This window comes from Falco punctatus (genome assembly GCF_963210335.1).
Source record: "Falco punctatus genome assembly, chromosome: 16".
Taxonomy (NCBI): domain Eukaryota; kingdom Metazoa; phylum Chordata; class Aves; order Falconiformes; family Falconidae; genus Falco; species Falco punctatus.
Genome location: NC_137596.1, coordinates 6,196,514 through 6,217,134, shown reverse-complemented (window position 1 = coordinate 6,217,134; position 20,621 = coordinate 6,196,514). Strand labels below are relative to the sequence as shown.

General features: G+C 41.5%; 3 protein-coding genes and 1 long non-coding RNA gene across 5 annotated transcripts in view; 3 read left to right on the top strand and 1 right to left on the bottom strand.

Moving 5' to 3' along the window:
* Window positions 1-190: 190 nt before the first annotated feature.
* Window positions 191-20,621, bottom strand: part of IL18 (interleukin 18) — a 23,420-nt gene continuing 2,989 nt past the window's right edge. The window contains 6 exon segments of the mRNA XM_080366552.1: window positions 191-289; window positions 291-502; window positions 632-777; window positions 1,547-1,684; window positions 2,210-2,218; window positions 3,183-3,256. Coding sequence (XP_080222678.1) covers window positions 256-289; window positions 291-502; window positions 632-777; window positions 1,547-1,684; window positions 2,210-2,218; window positions 3,183-3,256 — 613 coding nt within the window. The 3' untranslated portion in view covers window positions 191-255.
* LOC308054193 lies at window positions 1,557-4,647 on the top strand. Its single transcript, XR_013924021.1, has 2 exons — window positions 1,557-1,686; window positions 3,176-4,647. It is a non-coding gene; the product is annotated as an uncharacterized lncRNA (long non-coding RNA).
* On the top strand, window positions 10,286-14,536 carry TEX12 (testis expressed 12). The gene is made up of 4 exons (XM_080366559.1): window positions 10,286-11,003; window positions 11,537-11,648; window positions 11,755-11,810; window positions 12,083-14,536. The coding sequence occupies exons 1-4, from the start codon at window positions 10,944-10,946 to the stop codon at window positions 12,221-12,223; spliced, it is 369 nt and encodes a 122-aa protein (XP_080222685.1). The 5' UTR covers window positions 10,286-10,943; the 3' UTR covers window positions 12,224-14,536.
* The window catches only part of BCO2 (beta-carotene oxygenase 2), an 18,612-nt gene continuing 15,184 nt past the window's right edge, over window positions 17,194-20,621 (top strand). For both annotated transcript variants that reach the window (XM_080366542.1, XM_080366541.1), the window contains exon 1: window positions 17,194-17,633. In XM_080366542.1, the coding sequence (XP_080222668.1) occupies window positions 17,336-17,633 (298 nt within the window). In that variant the 5' untranslated portion in view covers window positions 17,194-17,335. The remainder of the gene's footprint in view (window positions 17,634-20,621) is intronic.

Below are 20,621 nucleotides of genomic sequence, written 5' to 3'. Positions count from 1 at the left end.
CTATATAGGCATGCACATTCTTGTTTCTTCACTATGTAGTTCTCTTCCCTTCTATCAGACTGGAAAACATCCTTCCAGGTTTTTTGTGGTTTTTTTTTTTGCAAAGAATTTGAATTTATTTTCCTTTGTAAAAAGGTCATTTTTCTACTGACTTACGGTAGCTAAGAACAGAAAACTGGCTAGCCTTGGATGAAGAAAGAATGAAAGATTTATTTTATAAAAAGCCAAAATGTATTTTAAAACTGTTGAAGTATGTCACAGGTTGTGACTTTCATTCTGACTGAAGTCAGAAACTTATCTTCATGGTTTCATCCACTTCATCTTCTCTTGACAGTTTCTTTAGAATTAATTTTCTTAAGCAGCCTTCTTCCTCAAAGGCCAAGAACATTCCTCGTTCTAGTGAGTATTCAAACTTAAATGCTCTGGCACTACAAGATGTAAATGTCTTTTTGAAAAAGATGACATTACTTTCACCAGGAATTTCTTTGGGAACTTCTCCTTCCTGAGGAATTAAAAAAGAACAGGTTAGTTCCAGTGCAAGATCTGAGCAGTTTGTTTCAGCTCACAAGTTTGAATTCTTTGTTTTGCCTACTACTTATACATACATAAATTATGGAAAGCAGATACTTACCTTAAATCGAACTATCATTTCTCCATGTTCTTTCTCACAACACATGTAATAATTTTTATCTTCTATCTTGATGCTGAATGCAACAGGCAACCCTGCTGAAGGTGTGGTAGTTTTGTAACAGTGAATGTTGAAGTGCATTCCATGGCCTAAATATAAATTGTTTTATTATTAACAGTTTGTTCAGGAGAGATCTGCCACAACATAACCGTATTATGTCTTACCATTCCACTGGCAATTGTTGTCTTCCCAGGGTACCTTTCCTGACAGAAGAGCCAGGACTTGAATTTTTATGACTGCTGGTAGCACATACTTCACTTTCTGCAATCATCCAATAACCAAGATTTTGAATTTGCAAGAAAGCATGTGAAGGTACCAGTTGGTAGGGTAGGACGTGTTCTTTTATGTGCATGCATAAAGTGAGAACTGGATTTGTAAATAGTCATCTGTGAATCAGGTTATAACTGTAGATATGTGATCTGTAAACAAATATGCTCAATGTAGTTCTGAACAAATTGCTGAGCCTCCCACCCACAAAAAAAAGCCCAAACCATAAGTACATTGTTAACTACAGCTGCCAGAAGTAAGAGCTTTTAGTGCTAAATACATTATCTGTTTAAACCTAAAAACGATTTTTTGTAATCCAAGACACACACACACAGAAAAAGGGGGTGGGCTTAAGAACTTTGTGATCACAACAGCCCTTTTCTGTGTGGGACATCCTGCAGGCCTCGGTCTAATCTAGGAATCTAATCCATCACCAATGCAGAAAACACAGAGTTTTAGCTCTCTTAGCTTAGTTTTATTCTTACAAACGAAGTTTAAGTCTTTACTGTCAGTCTCATCACAAAGAACAAAACACATCTAGAATAAAGAAACTGTGCAATGGTTATAGTATATATTTGAAAAACAGTGTACCGGATTTCATCTCCTGATCTGTCACATCTTCAAAAGCTGCCATGTTTAAATCTGGCCGAACCACAAGCAGCTGGCTATTCACATTTCGAAGGACTCTGTGGAGAATTCTTTCCTTACAAAAGGCATCGCATTCCAGCCCTGTAGAAATATTAAGTGAAGAGGGTCAAACATGGTAACTGTAATCTCCTCAGATCATAACCATTTGCTACAGGCTTGATCTTGTCATTAAGGGTACTAGGTGAAATAAGTTCTTAGAATGGCATTCTCAAACCAGATGGAGGCCACATCATTCTTTCCACCTCTGGCTTGTAGCAGCCCAGGCAAGACAGAAGGATTTCCCAGATGACAGCAGTCTGCATGTATAAGTAAGTGAAGCTACTGTGTCTGTTCCCTTCTGTCTTTTTGCTGGACAAGTAACAATTGGATTAAAAGGTCAAAAGGTCCTTCTGTCAGGGAAGCTACTACGCTGTGCCTCAGGAGGAAATACAGCAACATCAGCTTCAGGAGGAGGTGGTGAGCTGTAGCGCTCTTTTATGCTAGCCGTTACCAGTTTGAAAACTTGTTCTCTGAAGGCACACAAAGCATTTATGGGATGGTAAGCATGAGCAGGTTAGTTGAGGTAAAACTATAATGAAGTTGATAAATGATGAGCTTTGAGCTTACCATCGTCGTCTTGGTTCCAAGTGAGCAATGAAAAAAAAGAAGTAAAGAAAAAACAACATTAAGCTCTGCCCCCACAAAAGAAACCACTTTCTGCCCAGTTTTGTTCTGCAAGATTGGAAGCCAGCCAGCCACCCACACGTTTCCAGTTGTACTCCCCAGTATCACTAACTCTCCAAACTGAGCTGTTATAACTACAGAGTGTGTTTTATTTGTGAGCATAACAAACACAACAGAATGATGTAACCACCAGTCATTTGAGAACTGGAGTTACCACTAAACCAAGAGGCATGCAAAATGTTTTAGGGTTACTTAAGGTTGAGCAGCTCAGGTTAGTTTAAGCCTAAAACCAAGGAGTAAATGGCGTGCAAATTGTTGTTTTGGTCAGCACCTTTTTTCTAAGCGAGCAAAAGGACAAGAAACAGTCATTACATTACAAAGTGTTTCTAAAGACAAGACTGTTCTCTAACTTTATCCTGTAAGATTGGAAGCTACCCGCTTATTCCAAGTCCACCCCCACAGTATTCCAACCCTCCCAAGTGTCCTTTATAGGAATATATTGTATGAAGCAACAAATACTCCACTGACTCAGGTACTGGCTAACAGTACTTCAAACTGCAGCTTATGGGAAAATCAGGTGAAATCAGACTGATAAAGGAATTGTTTTTCATCAGTATCCCAACAGAAAAATTTATTTCTTGCTGAACACTGTAAGCATTTATATGGTACTAACCTGTTAACACAGTGGGACAGCTGCCTCAAACTCAAGATTCTTTTTGCCTGGCGCCATAATCTAAGAACTATCATTCTTCTAAGCCGGGGGGGGAGGGGGGGGCTGGTGCTTTAACTGCTTTGAGGATGGCTCAGGTACCATTGGGGGAAAACCCAGGATGCCACAAAAGCAGGGATGGCAGGGCAGCCCAAGGAAAGGACTGAATTGTGTATCACCTTTTGATCAGCAGTGGGTAGTAATTACCTGCAAAATAGAGGCAGAAGTTTTTTCCAAGTTGCACTGCACACATGAGAATCTCTTCGCCACTCATCTTCACTCTGCCGAAAACACATGGAGAGAATTCAGAATTAAGAACAATGCTTCTTACTCTGTAAGGCCAGGGAGTTCTTGGGCCACTTCTCTTCTAATGCACAATACTGGAACGTTTCACTAGCTGTTGAAAAAATGCTTTTTTAACTAATTAGCCTCCTCCTTTGTTGCCTTTTATGACTGTTTAGAATAACATAGAGCATCCTTCAAGTTCTGTTATTTTAGAAAACTTTTCATTGACTTACACAATGTTACATGGGAATAAATAATAACTCATTACCATTTTCTTGTTCTATGAGAATGCCAGCAAGTAGCTCCATGAACATACCTCATCAAATTATTCTCTTCTCTTGGGCCTGCAAAAATTATCTTATTATTATATGCTCATTTGATTTTCTGTTTCTGATTTTTGAATAGGGAAGTGACTAGGACTGGATTAAGCTCCCTGTTATTGGCTATTAAGCCATAAAAGTTGTAAGTCTACGTGGACTGATCTTTCCAGGTTTCCTTTATAAAAGGACTTCCAGAATAACCCAAAAGTTAGTCCACCTTTGCCTGCCATTTGGAAAGCCTGTATCTTTTGCAACTTGAGCTGGAATTGTGTATGTTCTTAGAGATATTGGGATGTAGTTCATTTTGAAGTGATTTTCTTACAGCATTTTAATGCAAGTTGAATTCTGAGCTTGATTTCACAGCTATTCTCTTTCACGAGTGACACGGAGAAAAGTGAAGGAGAAAAGATATATTACCCTTCAGAATAACAACACCCATTTTAGAAAAACAGCTGAACAAATCATCAAAGACCAGCCAGCTTCTGCACCGCTGTGCCACATGCTTCAGGGCTCGTTTAGAGCTAGTCCAGGGCTCGTTTAGAACTAGCCCAGGGCTGCACGCGTGTCAATACACAACCCTCTCCAAGAACTCCAGAATAATAACCTGTTTTAGCGTTGTTAATAGCCTCAACCTCATACAGTTAACAGCCTGACAGGTAAACTTTATGTTCTTTAGCTTTCTGACATAGCAACTGAGAGTATGTCACACTCTCGGTCTGTTTAATGGATGAAACAACATACATGTTTAAGGTATAAAACAAAAGAACGGTGGTGGTCATAAACTTGCGATACCCATTCCGTTTGCCTGTAAATGCCCCCCATCCCTTTTCTTCTATCTTGAAGTTTCTGTTTATGCTGACAGAAAGGAGATACATCTGAGCAGATTATATTGCTCTGCAGGCCACAAAGTCTCCCTATTTCAGCAGTGCGCCAGGGGGAAAAAAAAATAGTCACAAAATACACCACAAGTTATATGGAGTCACCTGTACTGGCTAGGGCTTGAACTGTAAAGTTTAGTACCTCAGTAATTTTACTGCTGTTGCGATGGTTGCCATTGAAAGGAATAATTCTAAGAAATAAGCAAGAAAATATTTTTATTTTAAAACTGATGATATCCTCTGCAAAATTAAAACAGCATCTCCTACCTTTAAAGAAAAGTGAGAATAAGAATAAAGGGAATTACAATGTGACAAATGAGGATGTGGCAAAGAATTTCATTCTTTCTCTTCTCAGATGGTGAGCAGTTTTAAAATGTCCTCTTCTATGCCACTAATTTTGTGAAACGCAGGTTGGTTATCACTTTCCTTCCTGTTTCGTTCTGTTCTGTAACTCGGTACATTTTCTGTTCATTTTCCTAAAATGCTTCCTGTGTATGAATGTTCTTACCTGTTTTATTTAAGTGTTTAGAAATAAAGGCGTTTTACCTTCCAAAAACAACAACTAGCTACTTTACTATCTGCAAGATCTGATATACTTGGCTTTGCGATTGTAACATTTTTGGCCAGATGTGCAAAGTAACGTTAGTGCACTGACATTCACTACCACTGCATCAAACCTTTAGGAGCGTGGCAGCTGTATGAAGTTTTCAGCCTGCATCTATGTTCCTAGCCTCTGCATACTTTACATGGGAGGAGAAAGCCACAGCAGAATGCACAAAAACTTCAGGATCAGCATGAAATAAGTAAAACCAACGGTAAAAAATAGTTCAGTCACTTTTTGTAAGTAGTGTAGAATATCAAGTGTTTCATTCAAACCTACCAACTCCTGCCCAGGGATTCTTTCACCTTGCACTAGTCCCTGAAATAAACACAATAGACGTATTAAAGCCAGGTAATAATGGCAATAAACAGTATATAACGGCAGGAACTGGCTCTTGCCTGAGGATTTTACCGTGCGGTCAAAACATCTGGCTTCCAAGGCTCTTTTTCACCACTTGGAAAAGACTTGCATAAAACAACTGTTTACAAATGCCAGCTTAAGTAAGTACATACGCACATCAACCCTAAGGATTGGGGTTGAGGAATCACAGTGGCTTCCTTGTCCCTCTAGTAAAGCACTTTGAGGAATGTATTTGAGTTCCTCATCCTATTTTTTATATAGTGCATAGTTCTAGCTGGTCCGTGCAGAAACACAGGTTGATAGCAGCGGACTACACCTTTGTTTCCAAGCACGCATACCCAAGCCTTTGAAACAAAATTCCGCAACACCCAACAGTGCATGCCTCATGTAGTGAGGTTAAACCAAGAAGTCAAGGACTACTGTTACTTGCAAGCAGAGGGAAAGGCACTTACTGATCAAGGATTAAAGGTTTTCGGTTAAAATTACATTGGGTTTAAGGGGTGATGCACACTGGACGGCTCGGTTTAAGGGGTAAGGCACGCGGGACGCCTCGGTTTAAGGGGTGAAGCGCCCGGGACAGCTCCACTCCTTCCCCTGATGCGCAGCAGAAGATGGCTAGACCTTTTGCCACGCAGGCCGGCCGTTAGAGGCCGAGAGGCGGCTGTAGCTGCCCGCTGGGGTGAGCGCAGCGGGCCCGGGCTTGCCCCGCGGGGCGGGCTGCGGCCGGGACTGACGGCGGGCTGGCCCCGTGCCACCGAGCACCAGCAGCATCCCCGGCAGCGCCGCTCCGCCCCGGCTCCAGCGCCTGCTCCGCGCCGGGAGGCCGCGGCGATGGGCTCTCCGCCTGCCGCGGGTGGTCTCGGGCGGTCGGGAGCCGGGAGCCGAGCGGCTGGGGGCGGCGAGCCGCCGGCTGCAGCGCCGGGGGAGGGCGGGGAGTCGCCTTGGTCCTACCTCGCTCCTCGGCGAACGATGCCAGACGGAAGGGCCGCGGCCCAAGCCCTCCCGCCCCCCCACGCTCCTCCCAGCCCCGGCGGGGGTCCCGGCCCCCCGTACCTCGCAGCAGGGGCCGTGCGGCTGCCGCCTGGCCGCGGCGCTCCGGGCTCCCGTCCCCGCCCGCCCCCCTCCGTGCCTGCCCACGGGCGGGCGCGAAGGCGGGGAGGGGGTTTTATAGCGGCTTGCATCACCGTTCGGCCAAATCTGCCGGCTGCACAGCCTGCAGAGGAAACTGGGGCTCTTTCCCAAGATACTTGTCTATGTCTGCATTTATTCAGCCGCACTTCCCCTCCGCGGCGGGGAAAGCAAGCCACGCAAACCTGGGGTTACGAGGAAGCCTTCGGCGCCTCCCATCATCTCACGCAGATGTTGTCAGAGGACACATCTTGTTTCTACAGCAGCTTGTTGCACTCTGTCTGCTGGCTCTGTAAAGTCTCAAATAGCAGTTTTGAAACAGGTACTAGCCATCAGAACACAGACTTTCCCTTCTCCACACACTTGCGAGCTGCCCGTAAACATCGTGTACTGCCTTGGGGGAAGCCAGTTTAGAATTGAAAACATGTTGCATGGATCTAGTCCTTAATAACAATGATACCAATGAAGATACCACTGGTGTCTGGTGGGAAATCCTCAAATTGTCTCCCAACATCCTCTCCTACCTAAGTACCATGAGGGAGGAATTTATGTTCCCCACAGGGAAACAGCCAGAAACTGTGGCTAGCAGTTGAAGCCAGACTAGTAGAGAGGTCCTGATTTACCAGCTGTAACTTGTTTCCCATGCATGTACTAATTGTGATAGGGATTACTTATACCCAACAGCTGCAGCTCCAAAGTGTGATGCTTTTTGAAAGTGCTGCCTTTGGTGGTTGTGGAATGGTTTTTGCAATAAATGCTGCTGCAACTGCACTGGCAAACACTGTAGCAATGGGACAACTAAGGCCACAAAAACCAGTAAGGTAAACTTTGGAATTAACCAATATTTTGTATAGTCTGCAGAATTTGGCAGTTAGCTGGAATCTCCATGCCTTGATTTTCTGTTTGTGATGCTGATGAGCATTAAAGCATTCCCGTGTAGCTTGGTGAGTAAATTGAAGAGGCTCAAGTTTTAGCACTGGACTGGGGGGAACCCAACACACCAGAACTCCCCAAAAACCCAAACCTCTAGCTAAAATAAAATCTAAGACTCTCAGATGTTCTTTTGCTTGTCTGCATGCCTGTTACTGCTGCAGAAGAAAACCAAACCAACCAAACACACACACGCACCAAACAAAAAAAAAACAAAAAAAAAAGCACAATAGAGGTGCGTAGGGAATGCTTCAATGTCTGCATCTTAAAACTAGGGAGATAATTTTGAGGTCAAAGGTGCATCTTTCAACCTCATCTGAAATAATAATCCTAAAAAATAGAGCTATACTTTGCTAATAACCATGGATTTTGAGTATTCTACCCACAAGGAGCAGCATGTTCATAGACATGTTAAGACAAACCACCTGTGCTACAGAAATTTATCTTGTTTCTTTAAAGTTGTTGAAAAAGTAATTAAATTGATTCAGAAGATTTCTAAAAAGCAGAGGAATTCAGCAACAGAGTTAAACCTCGTGTTTCTGACAGACAAACAAAGAACAATACATTTTTGGCAGCTACTGTTTTCAGATAAGAACTATATATCCCTATTTACAGATAGTCACTCACACTGACTGAATTCCAACCAGGCAGCAGTATTGTACCATCCCCTTTCAACATCCTCTTTTGTTACATGGCATTCCGTACATGTGGACTTGTGTTTATCTAAACCTGTATACCAGAGAGAGATCCGAATTTGATTTAAACATATAGATCTAGCTTATTTCTGTATACAACAACTGTAAGTCTACCATTCCTCTTAGTACTTTATTTGAATGGTTGGTTCTTACAGGAAAAATATTTCTAAGTTTAAATCTTTTTAAATTTAGCTGGCTTCTGGTTCTGGTCACCCGTTTCTGTGCGTTTTCCTGATAGCCATTTCGTAACCAATAGTTAGTTCCTGCCTGTGAAGTATGATCAAATTGCCTTTTGGTCTTTTTCAACTATAATAAAAAGCTTCAGCCCTTTAAGCTTCTACTTCTGCATAATTTTCTTCAGCTTCAGAATAATATTAATGTCTCTTTTCTTCAGCTGACTTCTAACATTTTTTTGAAAATTTGGGCGCCAGACCTTTATTCAGGACAGTTCCTCAGTTGGGTGATACTGCTTGTACTTCTTGATCCCAGATACCTAACTTTTCATTTCACTTTGGAAAAAAAATAATTTAAGTTAATGCTGTAACAATTATTTCTCATTTAGCTATTTTTTCTCATTAAGTTTAAATTTACATTCAGATCACTAGTGTGTTTTTTTAAATAATTATTTAAATTAAATAATATTGTACTTGGTACCTTAATTTGTGCAAAAGCACCAGAACCAGTGCCAGTCAGCCAACTTTATTTATTCTAAAGGAACTGGAACTACTTTCAGAGTAATGGCTTAGATAATTTTCTTTTTTTTTAGTCTGAGCTTTCTCCATAGTCTATCACATCCATAAGGTACTGAAGTGGCAAAACTATTCAGATGTTTCATTTATTTTAATTCAGATGGTCTGTTAATAAAAATATCCTAACACACTAATGGTAACTCAATTAGGTAAACACTTTTAAGAAAGTTTTCCTAGTGTAGTCCTTCATATGTTTCTTAATGTTTAAATGATATTGCTAATAACATAAATATATATAAATTTTTTGAGAATTAAATTGTGGGCCATGGCAGCATATTGAATACTGTTTCTACTTTAGGAACTATTTAGTTCTTGTTCTTCCAGCAGTTTAATTACTTGTCCTGAATTTTGACTTTCAGAGCCTATTTGAATAACACGTGTAAGGTTAAGAACCTTTCTTTTCTTAAAAACATACAGACACAAAAAACCTCAGAGAAAATATTACCTTTACTCCAACACAAGTTCAACTCTTGCGATGATTGTCTTCACTGTCGCTTTAATGCAGCCAGGCTTTAGAAACGCGGTAGCTTGATAAAGCGTTTAATACTTTTGGCTGACAACGTGATGTTTAATACTGAAAGAGCTCTCCCGAATCACTGCGTGTAGCTTCTTCCTGTTTTAAGCAAGCCACTTCATCACGTCATCCACTCGGTCCTTTCTCGGTTGTTTCTCAATGAACCCCAACGCAGCTTACCTACCGATGGGAAGTGCTGCGTAAGGATAGCACAATCTTGTTTTCCATTGTCTAATTGTAGAGGTGTTAGTCATTTTAGTGACAGTAACCTGTCAGGTTTTACTAGTTCATGGCTTGTCCTTTGAAAGGGATCCACCTCACCTCATCTGTCATTTCGCTGTCATCTCAAAACATCTCAAAATCCCAGTGATTCCAGTTGGGGCTGGATCTACCACAGGTGCTCAGGAGACAAAATACAACAGGAATTGTGTGAGCAGACTGCAGGACACCTCAGATAGCTACAGGTGGTCTCATCATGCTCGACCATGTCACAGGGGCGAAGCACTCCTTCCTGGGGTGGTGGAACGGGGGTTTTGGCACTACACTGAGGCTGGTACAAGCCTTCCTGGGCTGGGCCCGGCCGCACAGCCCCTGCCCGGCAGCCTGCCCTCGCCTGTCGCAGCCCCCCGGCCGGAGCAGGGCTGCCAGCCCCACTCCCACCCGCCTGAGGTGTGAGGTGTGAGGCAGCCACACTGCCTGTCAGCTCCCGCCGCCTGAGAAGAGACGGCCTGAAGGCCTGAGGAGAGAGGGGGAGAGGGCCTGAGGGGAGAGGGCCTGAGGGCCAGAGGAGAGGGGGCCTGAGGGGAGAGGGCCTGAGGGCCAGAGGAGAGGGGGCCTGAGGGGAGAGGGCCTGAGGAGAGAGGGCCTGAGGGCCAGAGGAGCCTGAAGTCCTGAGAGGAGAGGAGGAGAGGGCCAGAGGGGAGGGGGCCTGAGGGGAGAGGGCCTGAGGGCCTGAGGAGAGAGGGCGTGAGGGCCAGAGGGGAGAGGGCCTGAGGGCCAGAGGAGCCTGAAGTCCTGAGGGGAGAGGGCCTGAGGGCCAGAGGAGAGGGCCTGAGAAGAGAGGGCCTGAGGGTCTGAGGAGAGAGGCCCTGAGAGGAGAGGGCCTGAGGGGGGAGGGCCTGAGGAGAGGGCTGCAGGGGGCCCCCGATGGCCTTCAGGGTGCGAGGTGCTGGGGGAGCATAGGTGGAGCTGAGGAGGGACAGCACCCATTTGGGCAAGGCAGAATCGGTGTCAGCAGCCCCAGGGCCGAACCACGGCCCTGCCGGGAGCCCCAGGGCCGGGAGCCCCAGGGCCGGGAGCCCCAGGGCCGGGACTTGGACCTGCTCTCTTCACTGCACACACCGTGCTCTGAGGTGCTGCCTCTCTGCGGCGAGGAGAGCTCCTTCACAGAGGAGCTTACACAGGTACTGCTTACAGGTTTTACATGGTATTTTAATATAGATATGTTCTCCAGTCGCACAAAGATAACCCCTTACCAAATATGACGTTGTACTTTTTATCAGGCAACGATGACAAGCAACACACAAAAACCTGATGAAAATAGAAGTAAACGGAAAAAAGAGATGGAGGTGAGCGGTACTGTATGAGGAAGGGAGGGAGTACCTGGACCTTTCTGGCCCCGGGGGAGTGACACAAACTGTTATAAAACTGCCCCATGTCCTTCTGTGGCATTGCTGTGGGTTCCTCTCAAGGAGAGAGGGCAGAGCACTCCATGTCAGTTTACAGGGGTTAGGGGAAAAAATATGTGATGTTCCTATGCAAGTAGACTGTACAGTTTCTCTTAAGTGTTTGAAGAAAAACAAAACTGGGTGTGCACTGCAATGCAGTTATGAAGGACTTCTTGAGCGCGAGCTTCTGAAGCACACCAGCTTTTAGTGATACAAGCAAAGTTCTCAACCTGGTGCTTCCCACGAACTCCCCTAGGTGCTCTGCCTGTTCACAGTGGATGGTGTTGATGCTGTGAAGCCAACAATACACTTCCTTTGAAAGCACTCTTTCAAGATTTTTTAAAAACTCTTTTTTTTCTCAGTTAAACTCTTATCTGTGCTAAGCTTGTTTTAAGCCCTAGAACCTGTATTTTTTTATGTGCTCTTGTTACTAGAATGAAGCTTCGGAAAATCCTCAGTTGTCCTCCCTTGACAAAACAGATTTGGCTTTTTCTGAGGGCTCGCAGTCCCTTCACAAAGCTGAACCACTGGAAAAAGTTTTAAATGGTGATGTATTAAATATACTGCAAGTGCCTATGTAATTATCTAATTCGATGTTGCCACAAAAAATCATTCAAATGTTTAAATAAAATTATTTTTTTTTTTTTAACAGAGATGAACAAAGAAATTATGAACTTGTTATCAAAATATGCTCACATTTTAAGGCAAGTTAACTTTCTGTCCTATACAGCAGTTTTCTAATTTCTCTAGATAAGATGGATTACTGTGGCTGCAGTTTAGAGAAATTCATGCTGAAAGCTACCTACCACAGATCTTGAAAGAAAAAAGCTGTTTTCTGTTACAACAGAGAACTGATTTGGTCAGAAACAGAGTATTGACAGATACAAATTTTTAAGAAAAGCATAAAAGCAGTTCTAAGTAGTGAAAAAGTTAATGGTGTCAGTATTGATTTTAACTACAGATTTTTTCAATTAAGTGAGAGAGCAGCGATGGATGCTTCTTATGTCCAAGAACTTGATGGGATCTTAAAAGAAGCAAGGACCATAGAAACCCACTTAAAACAGAAAAGAGAGAGTCTGAAACAGAAATTCACTGTGATTGCAAGTACTCTGCAAAGCTAAATGGAGTTTGTTAGACTGCAGAAATGCAGAGCAAAACTTGTGGTATATTTTGTGTATTAAAATAGAGACTGAGTGCAATGATAAATGTTTCATAAATGTATTAAATATTTCTAGCAGTTCAGGAAACTTTCATCAACTTAAGCAGCAACTTTTTTAAAATAAGTAGATACGATACATGGGATAGTGGTAGATAGTAACAATATGAAATATCCATTTAAAATCCTATTGCTCCAAGGGATTCTATACATTAAAAGATCTTTTTTTACTTGTTGATACATCACTTAGGCTGTCCCTAAACTTCCATCCCCAGAAAATACTGGAAGCATTTGAAAAAGAAAGTAGAAAGAATTTTGCATTGTTTGGCTTTAAGGTTATGGAAGTTTAATGCAACTGAATTCGGAAGCAGCCATGGTATTTCTAATGTTACTGCTAAGGGTGTTTTTTTCTTTTATTGTCACAACCAGTCTCTCACTCTAGAATATAGTATAGAAATATATCTATGAAACATGGGATTTTGCAATGTAAGTGGAAAAGGACCTCAGATTATTTTATGGTCGGGGTTTTTTTGTGTTTTCTTTCTACTGTAGAAAATGTTTTGGTGCTAAAATCTTAGTAGAATGTACTTGCAATCTTACTTCCATTTTGTCTCAGAATATAAATAGATTGAAAAGATCAGCTTAGAAATAGTGTTCTATATATAAAGAGATATAAAGTCTTAACTTGAAAATATATTTTAATACTTCTACAGCTTTTCAAGTGAAACCAATGCCATTCTGATATAAACATAAAAGCACATCATCAAAACTCTGCTGGTAATGTCAATAAATAGAGTGACATCTAGATGATGTTAACATAATCTAGAATTACACGGCTCTTTTATTTTGTTATTTAGAATCATCAGTATTATTTGCTGTATATCCAGTTTATTTAAAGATGCTTATGGTGGTTTTGAGCACTTTTTCTTTCTTGTCATTTGACTGTTAAAAAAGGTGAAACATAAAAATGTACAAAGCGACATCGGTACAAATTGTGAGCCTAACGTAATAAAGAAAAATGCTGGATAGTCCTGTTGCTAGCATAAGATATATCCTTACCCCACTGTGTATTAGTTTTCTCTGGAAATCCTTTCAGACTTAATGAATCCTCCTTTCCCCCTTTTGTTAGGTAAAAGTCACAAGCACCTGTCAAACTGATACTGTTTAAAACAAACAATGAGAGAAACTGGACATGTAGGGTGAGATTTTCCAGGGTATTTAGATACCTAAAGATGCAGATATGTACTTAGTAGGATTTTCGAACCGCCTAAGCATGTAAGCGCCTTACTTGCTTAGGAATTTTTGAAAATCCCATAAGGTGCCTATCTGCATCTTTAGCATCTAAAGACTTTCAAAACTCTTGCCATTAGTCTACATCATATTTACCAGTCTTTTACTTTTTTAATTAATCACATCTCGTTTGCAATCAGTCTTGATAATGTTGTTTAAACAGAAGAAAGCGGGAGAAAAAGAGATTTTGGAAGTTAAATTTCCTAGAATATTGTGTTAAGTGTTTCTAAAATCTCCAATCATCTATAAGGATGACAAAAAGCAGAGTTTTAAACTGTCATCTGTGAAGTGTATGAAGTTACAGATTTACCTATGGTTATTTCTGTAAGCCTTTTAAAAAAAAAATTACACAAATTTCGTTGCTGTTAAATACCTGCCTCTTATTGAAGTCAGAAGCTTGCTGCATATTATCTGTTTGTGCTTGGGAAAACAGATCACCTGGATTTAGATCGTCTAGATTTAGTTTATGTGGCTAATATATCCAAGTTGCAAACCTTTGGCTCTAGTATTAAGTATTATTAAGAAGCAGAACTTAGAAAACTATTGGATCACAATATAAGTTTCTTCCCTTTAGGGGATCAAGAGGGCACAGACTCATAGCGTTACTGTTGCAGCAGTTTGCTCCATTTCAAAACTTTGTAAAATCCCATTAAAAAAAAGTAAAACTATACTACTAAGAAGAATGACAAACTGCTTAGTTTGGCATTCAAGTGCAGTTAAAATCAAGACATACCTCTAAATGATGACTCTTGTTTTTCTGCAGTGATTTCTTACGCAGTTGGTTGTCATTACATGTTATAATTTAGACTGGGGTCTCTATGGTAGCAAGGGGAGTTTAGAATTTGAAGAGACATTGACAGTAAAGTCAGTAAATATGACCATAGGAACCTAGCAGAGATTATGAACACTGTGGTTATGCTTACTAAAGGGAAGTAATTCAAGCTTTGTAAGATTTTGAAATAGGTGTTTCAAAAAATATGTTTTAAATTGCTAAGAGCAACAAAGCTTCTGGTTTTGCTGCCGAATCTGTGTGAGGATATATATAAAAATAAACACTGACCAAGTAAAAGGAATAAATTATGTACTTTCATAAACTTCTAGCTTGAAATCGTAAGTTCAGACAGTTTAAAACATCCAGTGAAAACAAACAAGTCTCTTGAGTTTAAAAAACACTTCAGCAATGGAAATACCCACTTGCTGGTTGCTTTCATACATAAGTCTCTTCCTGTTTAAAAGGGAGCTTTCCCTAATTGCTTCACTGGCTAAAAATATTGAGTGTTTTTCTGTTGGATGCCCTTCAGTGTTCCACTCAACATCTATATGTATGGGAATACTCAGTACACACTGTTTTTCTTCTAAACCATTAGAAAAGAAAATGTTACTGTTTGCCCATTTGTCTACAATTTTCTACCTTGCTGATGATGTTTCTGCACTGAATGTCCCTCTCATGTATTTTGGTATTTATTGGGAGAAACAAACCACATTTTTTATTCTCTTCTGATGTGAAACTTAAAAGCTCATTCATTCTGTCTCTGAGGAGTGAATGAGCTACGCATGAAATCCACCTGGCACCCATCCTATCACTATCCGCTTTCCAGTTCTACTGAAGGAGGTTTGAACAGAAAATTAATTGGCTTTAAAGCTGCCAAATCTGATCAGCAAAGCTCAGCTGGTAACTACGTTTTCTTTAAGCTTCTCCTCCTGTTGTTTAAGCTGCAGTGCCTTACAAATTAACAAGAACATCTAAGATGACAGATCAGTAACAGAATATAAATGGATTTTTTTTTTTTTGTTAATGCAGAAACATCTTGGACAAAGTTCCAACCCTCTTGAAGTCAAGGGGATTTTTGACAGTAAGTCTTTTGCATTTCTGAGCTTGCTGTGAGTACCTCCAAGTCTGGGAAGTGTGTTGAAAAACTAATACTCAGTTCCTCTCATTGCTCTTCCGTTATCTAAAAGCTAAAAATGAAAAATAACAGAGAATGCAGAGACAGCTTAGGTATTCAGCCCAGAATGCTTCCCTGAGAAAAGGCTAATTGTGACTGATTACTTAAAATGAAGCTGCCTTTTAGCATGGAGGTAGGAATGTGGTTCATAATAGAACAAGACCAAATCGAGCCAGGTCATAGATGTGTTTAAGGCTTGTGACATTCTGTCTAGAACTCATCAGAATTCAATTTTGCTAATTGTAGAATTTTTATGTTTTGTCTTTGAACTGTTTTTGAAAACCGGATGATGAAGGTGGCACTGGAAAAGAGCAGAGTGTGCATTTTACATCGTCAAGGTGAACCTCCAGAAAAAAGGAGGGCAAAGAATGACAGATCAGCCTATCTCCCATCCTGTAGTGAGTCTGAAGTAAATTTCTTAACAAATACTTTATAGTCACCTGGGGAACAATAACTAAATAACGAAAAAATAGATTCCTTTATTAAAGTAGCAGACTTAATAAGGAAAAATGACGGATGAGGTATAGATTGATGTAGGATAAATGACACTGTCCTTGATGATATTATATAAAAATGAGAGCAATCAGGAAGTAGGGGCTACATGAATGAGTTAAAAATCAGTGAAAGGAATAGGCATTTTGTCTGAAAGGTCAGGCTGGGTGGCATTCCACAGTGATCTGCTTCAAGCCTCGCTTATTCCATATTGTCCCATATGATTTAGAAGAAGGACATTAGAGAATACAGTTCATTTTTCAAATGGCAGCAAGCTAGGAGGGTCGCACATGCTATCAGTAACATACATTGAAAATTCACTATAATCTCCATAAGATGAAGGGCTGACCTGAAATCAAGACAAAATTCAGAAAAGACAAAGGAAAAGCACTATGCTTAGCAAGCGGAAACATTTGTGTTAGTTACAAACCAGAACAATAGCTAGAGTTGGTATGGTGTTACTGCGTGGTGGGAAAAAAAAAAAGCTGAGATGTGTTAGCCATAGGATAGCAGATGAGATTTAAAATCTTCGTTGTTCTCCTTTGTGTTAGTTTGGGTTTAGCTGGAGGATGGGTCTGCTTATTAAAAACAGAGTAGGCAGCTTGGGAAACAGGGATAATAAAAGGCAAAGAAACCATGATCTGTGAGGAATCATGTTTCATTTAGAGAAAGCACAAAATGAGGGAAGGCACGATAACAGATGAGTTACAGAAAGGACGGTAGTCAGGTTTTCACTGTGTCTTGCAGGAAGGACAAGAAGAAATCAGCTTAATTTTCAGCAGCAGATTTAGGATGATTGATAATCTGTCCCATCTGAAGGACAGTGGAATGGGCTACCTAGACGACTGTGTATGCTGCCTTGCTCTCTCTCAAAGGATAGGGCAGCTTTTAAGAGCTGCTTGATAACATGAAACAAACATTTGCAAAGTGCTAGCAGCTTCCTCTGGGCAGCCTGAAGGAGAAAGCCCATCTTAGTTTGAAACAGCAGAGCAGGCCTGTCCTGGTCCTTCCCTGTTGGACTTGATGGACCAGTCTGTGGTGGCAACCAATACTCCTAAAGCCTAGAGATTCCTTGAAGGCAAAATGGTTACTCAGATTCTGAAACAAAACAAGGTATTTTTGACAGGTGAAAAAGACAAGGGGACAAGAATTTTTAAAAGAATTGGCTCAAAGCCTGGCTACCTCCATACATGGATCTGTCTCCTCTTCCAGTTTCTCCAGCTAGGACTGGCCGGTACTGGTAAAGCATTTTCCCACCCCAGTGGCAGTGTATTGGCATTGAGCAGCATCCCTGGCCCAGCTGCTGAGGGGGGCTGAGGGCTGCTGAGGGGGTGGGGCAGCTCTCCCGCATGCCCTGCAGCTGCCAGGCCCAGGTACCAGCCTGCCCGGCTGGCTCAGCATCTTGCCCTGCTGGGGCTGGCATTCCTGGCTTTTATTCTGAAATGATGATGTCAGGCAGCTCTCCACAACCAATCCATCGGTGCTGGCTGCACACTATCATCCTCCACCAGTACCTTCGCCTGACTATCTCTGATCTGATGCTTTCTTCCAAGCGGAATATGTTTTCCAAAATTTTTTTGTCTGCCATCAGCCTCCTGCTTGCTAATTTGCAGCGTTTCCTCTGCTCTCTGATGCCATTCGTTCCAGGTAAAATGCATAAACAAACAGATCCTTCTATCCCATCATCTTGTAAAGGGGTTTTCCGTAGCTGTTAAGCACTGATGCTGGTACAGGTCAGTAGAGCAATTTCATTTTTATTGATTGGAAGCTGAGAACTACGCAGTTTAGAGTGTTAGGAGCCAGCAATTCTTGGTTATTTATTGAAAAGATAAACAGGAGAGACAAGTACGCGGCACAGACCGGGATTACCAGCAGTTTCTGATGGTTTAGAGCTGGTAACTGAGTAGGCATTAGATTCTCTCTGCAGGGGAGCCTGCTGTGAGATGTGTTTGTGGGCTGTGAAAGGGAGAGAGTTATTTAGAGCAGTGACATTAATGAACCTTTGATCTGAACATACAGATGGGAAAGTACTCCAAGGGATTTTGTATCGCTACCTAACTCTGCACCACCATTACACAACTGGAACTGTCTTTTTTTTGTGTGTCTGAGAATGAGATCTGTTACCACAAAATAGGAACCAATACAGATAGTGATTTAATTCACCAGAATCTCTTGCTTTTGAATGGTGGTTGCTGGTGGTAGTGTTTTCCACCCCTTTAGAATCAAAGGATTGCTTCTGGGGTATCGAGAGATCTGAAAGGTGCTCAAACCTGCCTTGTTGTGCCACCAGAACCCATCTGTGGACACCGATTTACTCCAGGAGGTTTCTTTTTCACTGCATGTGTTACTAAGCTGGTGTGAGGCATATAATCAACTACATCTGTGAGATGGGAGACCAAGAATTCAGAGGCAGAGTAACTAATGCAAACTAAATGATCAAATACCGAGTCTAGCATTGGGAATGTTACATAAAGCAATCCATGGTATTAGCATTTCAGGGTTTGATAAAGTACTTTCCTGCTGGGGAAAAAAAAACCTTTATGCATAAATTTATGAAGTTCTTTTGATCTGCTAGCAGATTGCAACAACTGTATAATCTTGTTTAAAATGGGGCTCTCTGCTAAATTTAAATTCTCTTGAACTCCACCTCTTTCCTTATGCTTTGAAGCAGAACTGCATAGGAACATAAAGAGCTGTGCTTCTTGTCTTGATTACCCAAGTGACATGAAAAACCTGCAGATTTCCTTGCCTTGTTTTCTGTATCTTTTTGAAAAGAATGGATTTTCCCAGACTTTTACTAAGGTCTTCTTGAAAAAGCTTGCTTATATCAAATTGTCTCAACGTAGCTAAAAGGTGAGAATGTTGAATCATGAAAACGAACCCCCTCTATTATTTGTTCAAAGATTTGAGTGAAACAGTGATAATAAAAAAATATGAATAAGATTTATTCTGTCTAATATGTTTCCCGTGACACCAGAAAAATCTTCCTAGCTCACCAGTTGTTCATACTGCCTTTCTAGGATAAGCGTTCCAGAGACTTAATTGTGTAAATAGGTATTTAACAAAGAAATTACAATTTCTTCATGTCAGAAAAAAAACCAAACCAAAACCAAAAACCAAACCCAAAGCACAGAATCTCTTTCTGCAGTTGTCTTTGGGAAATCAACAGGTATTTCATGTGCAAGCGTATGCACAGTTCACATTTGCTTTTCTCCCTTACCTCCCTTTGACAAGCCTTTCTCCAGTCCTCCACCTCTTTTCCCCTGTTTTTTGTCACTTTTATGTTCTTTTTTGCTTCTTTGCCTGTTAGCAAGGAAGTGGGTGGCTGAGCCCCTGACAATGGGAAATCAACAAGCTAGCTGGAACAAGGAGTCAAGTACGGGGAGTTCCCAGCAAACACAAGGCAAGTGCAATGATTTCAGTTCAGAAATCAGTGTGGGACACTTAGGTGAGCTGCAGGGTTCAGCCCTGGTGAAGGCTAGAGTGTGCTTGGCAGAAATCAGTAGCTACAGCAACTTCAGTTCAGGGTGGGGTGACGGGCAAGCCAGTTTGCTTGCCCTGTGGTTCCAGTCTGTGATTTACAGGGACCATAATGTGGCCCATATGTTGTGCCACAGGATTTCCAAACCAGCTGTATGCTTATTCTGAATTTGCATGAATTCTCAGGGAAAACAGAGTTCTTGCTTCCCTCTCCTTGCTTGAAGAATGCCAACCGCGAGCATTCTGTTTACTAAAGTCTGCCCTTAAGTCTGGTCCTGAATGTCCTTTGGAATCAAGCACTTAGGTGCCTTGGATTTGAATATGCAGGTTAAAATCAAAGTGGATTTGCTCTGTCCAGCATGATTTCAATTTCACGGCTAGCAAATAGCTTCTGTGTTTCCTCCATGCACTGTTAAGATTTTCTGTCCTGCCCATTGATGTTTTAAGTACAATTTAATGTCTGGTTCGTTGCTGCCCTACCCAAAGTAGATGGGGTAGCCTCTTCTGTACAGAAAAGTTTTCAAGATTACTTTTTAAGTTTATCTTGCTAAATTCCCATATGTAATTACACTGTTCTCCAGGAAGTCTCAGTGTAGTGCTATCCGTGGTCATGCCTTTGTTTCTGCTTGGACGCAAAAATGTCTCCTTAGGGACTTGTTGCTCTTGTTTTTTCTGCACGTTTTACATCTTTACAAGTGGTAGCTTGCCTACCAAAGCTGCATTTCTGCAATTACTGATGGCAGTCACTAAACCTGCCAGGTGTTGGTTGATATGAAAAGCTTCTACCTCCTTATGTCTAAGGAAATAGTCAAAAGCACTAGTGTTGGGAACAGATTGAGTGCTTCATATGGGATTTAATCAGAACTAATCGAATTTTAAGAGGGAGACGATGTTGGTGGTTTGAGATTAATTGCTTTAGCCCTGCAGCCTGAATTCTTTATCTAGCTGACTTACCATATTAGAGATCTAAAGAAGGATTTGAGGATCGGCAAGCCAGAGAACTACATTGAAGGGATCTTGCAATTTACCTTCCTGCATGCCTGACACCCATTCTGTCCGTGGCTATTCTAGAGAAGCAAGCTTAGGAAAACGCTGTCTGCCAGCTCAGTTCTTTTGCAGATATTCTGTCTGAAATAGCAAATTTCCTCTGTAGAT

Bases quoted from the DNA above. Each gene is read 5' to 3' on its own strand.
- TEX12 (XM_080366559.1), top strand. From the start codon at position 10,944: ATGACAAGCAACACACAAAAACCTGATGAAAATAGAAGTAAACGGAAA. The intron at 11,004-11,536 runs GTGAGCGGTACT...TCTTGTTACTAG, and splicing joins AACGGAAAAAAGAGATGGAG to AATGAAGCTTCGGAAAATCC. The intron at 11,811-12,082 runs GTTAACTTTCTG...CAATTAAGTGAG, and splicing joins ATGCTCACATTTTAAGGCAA to AGAGCAGCGATGGATGCTTC.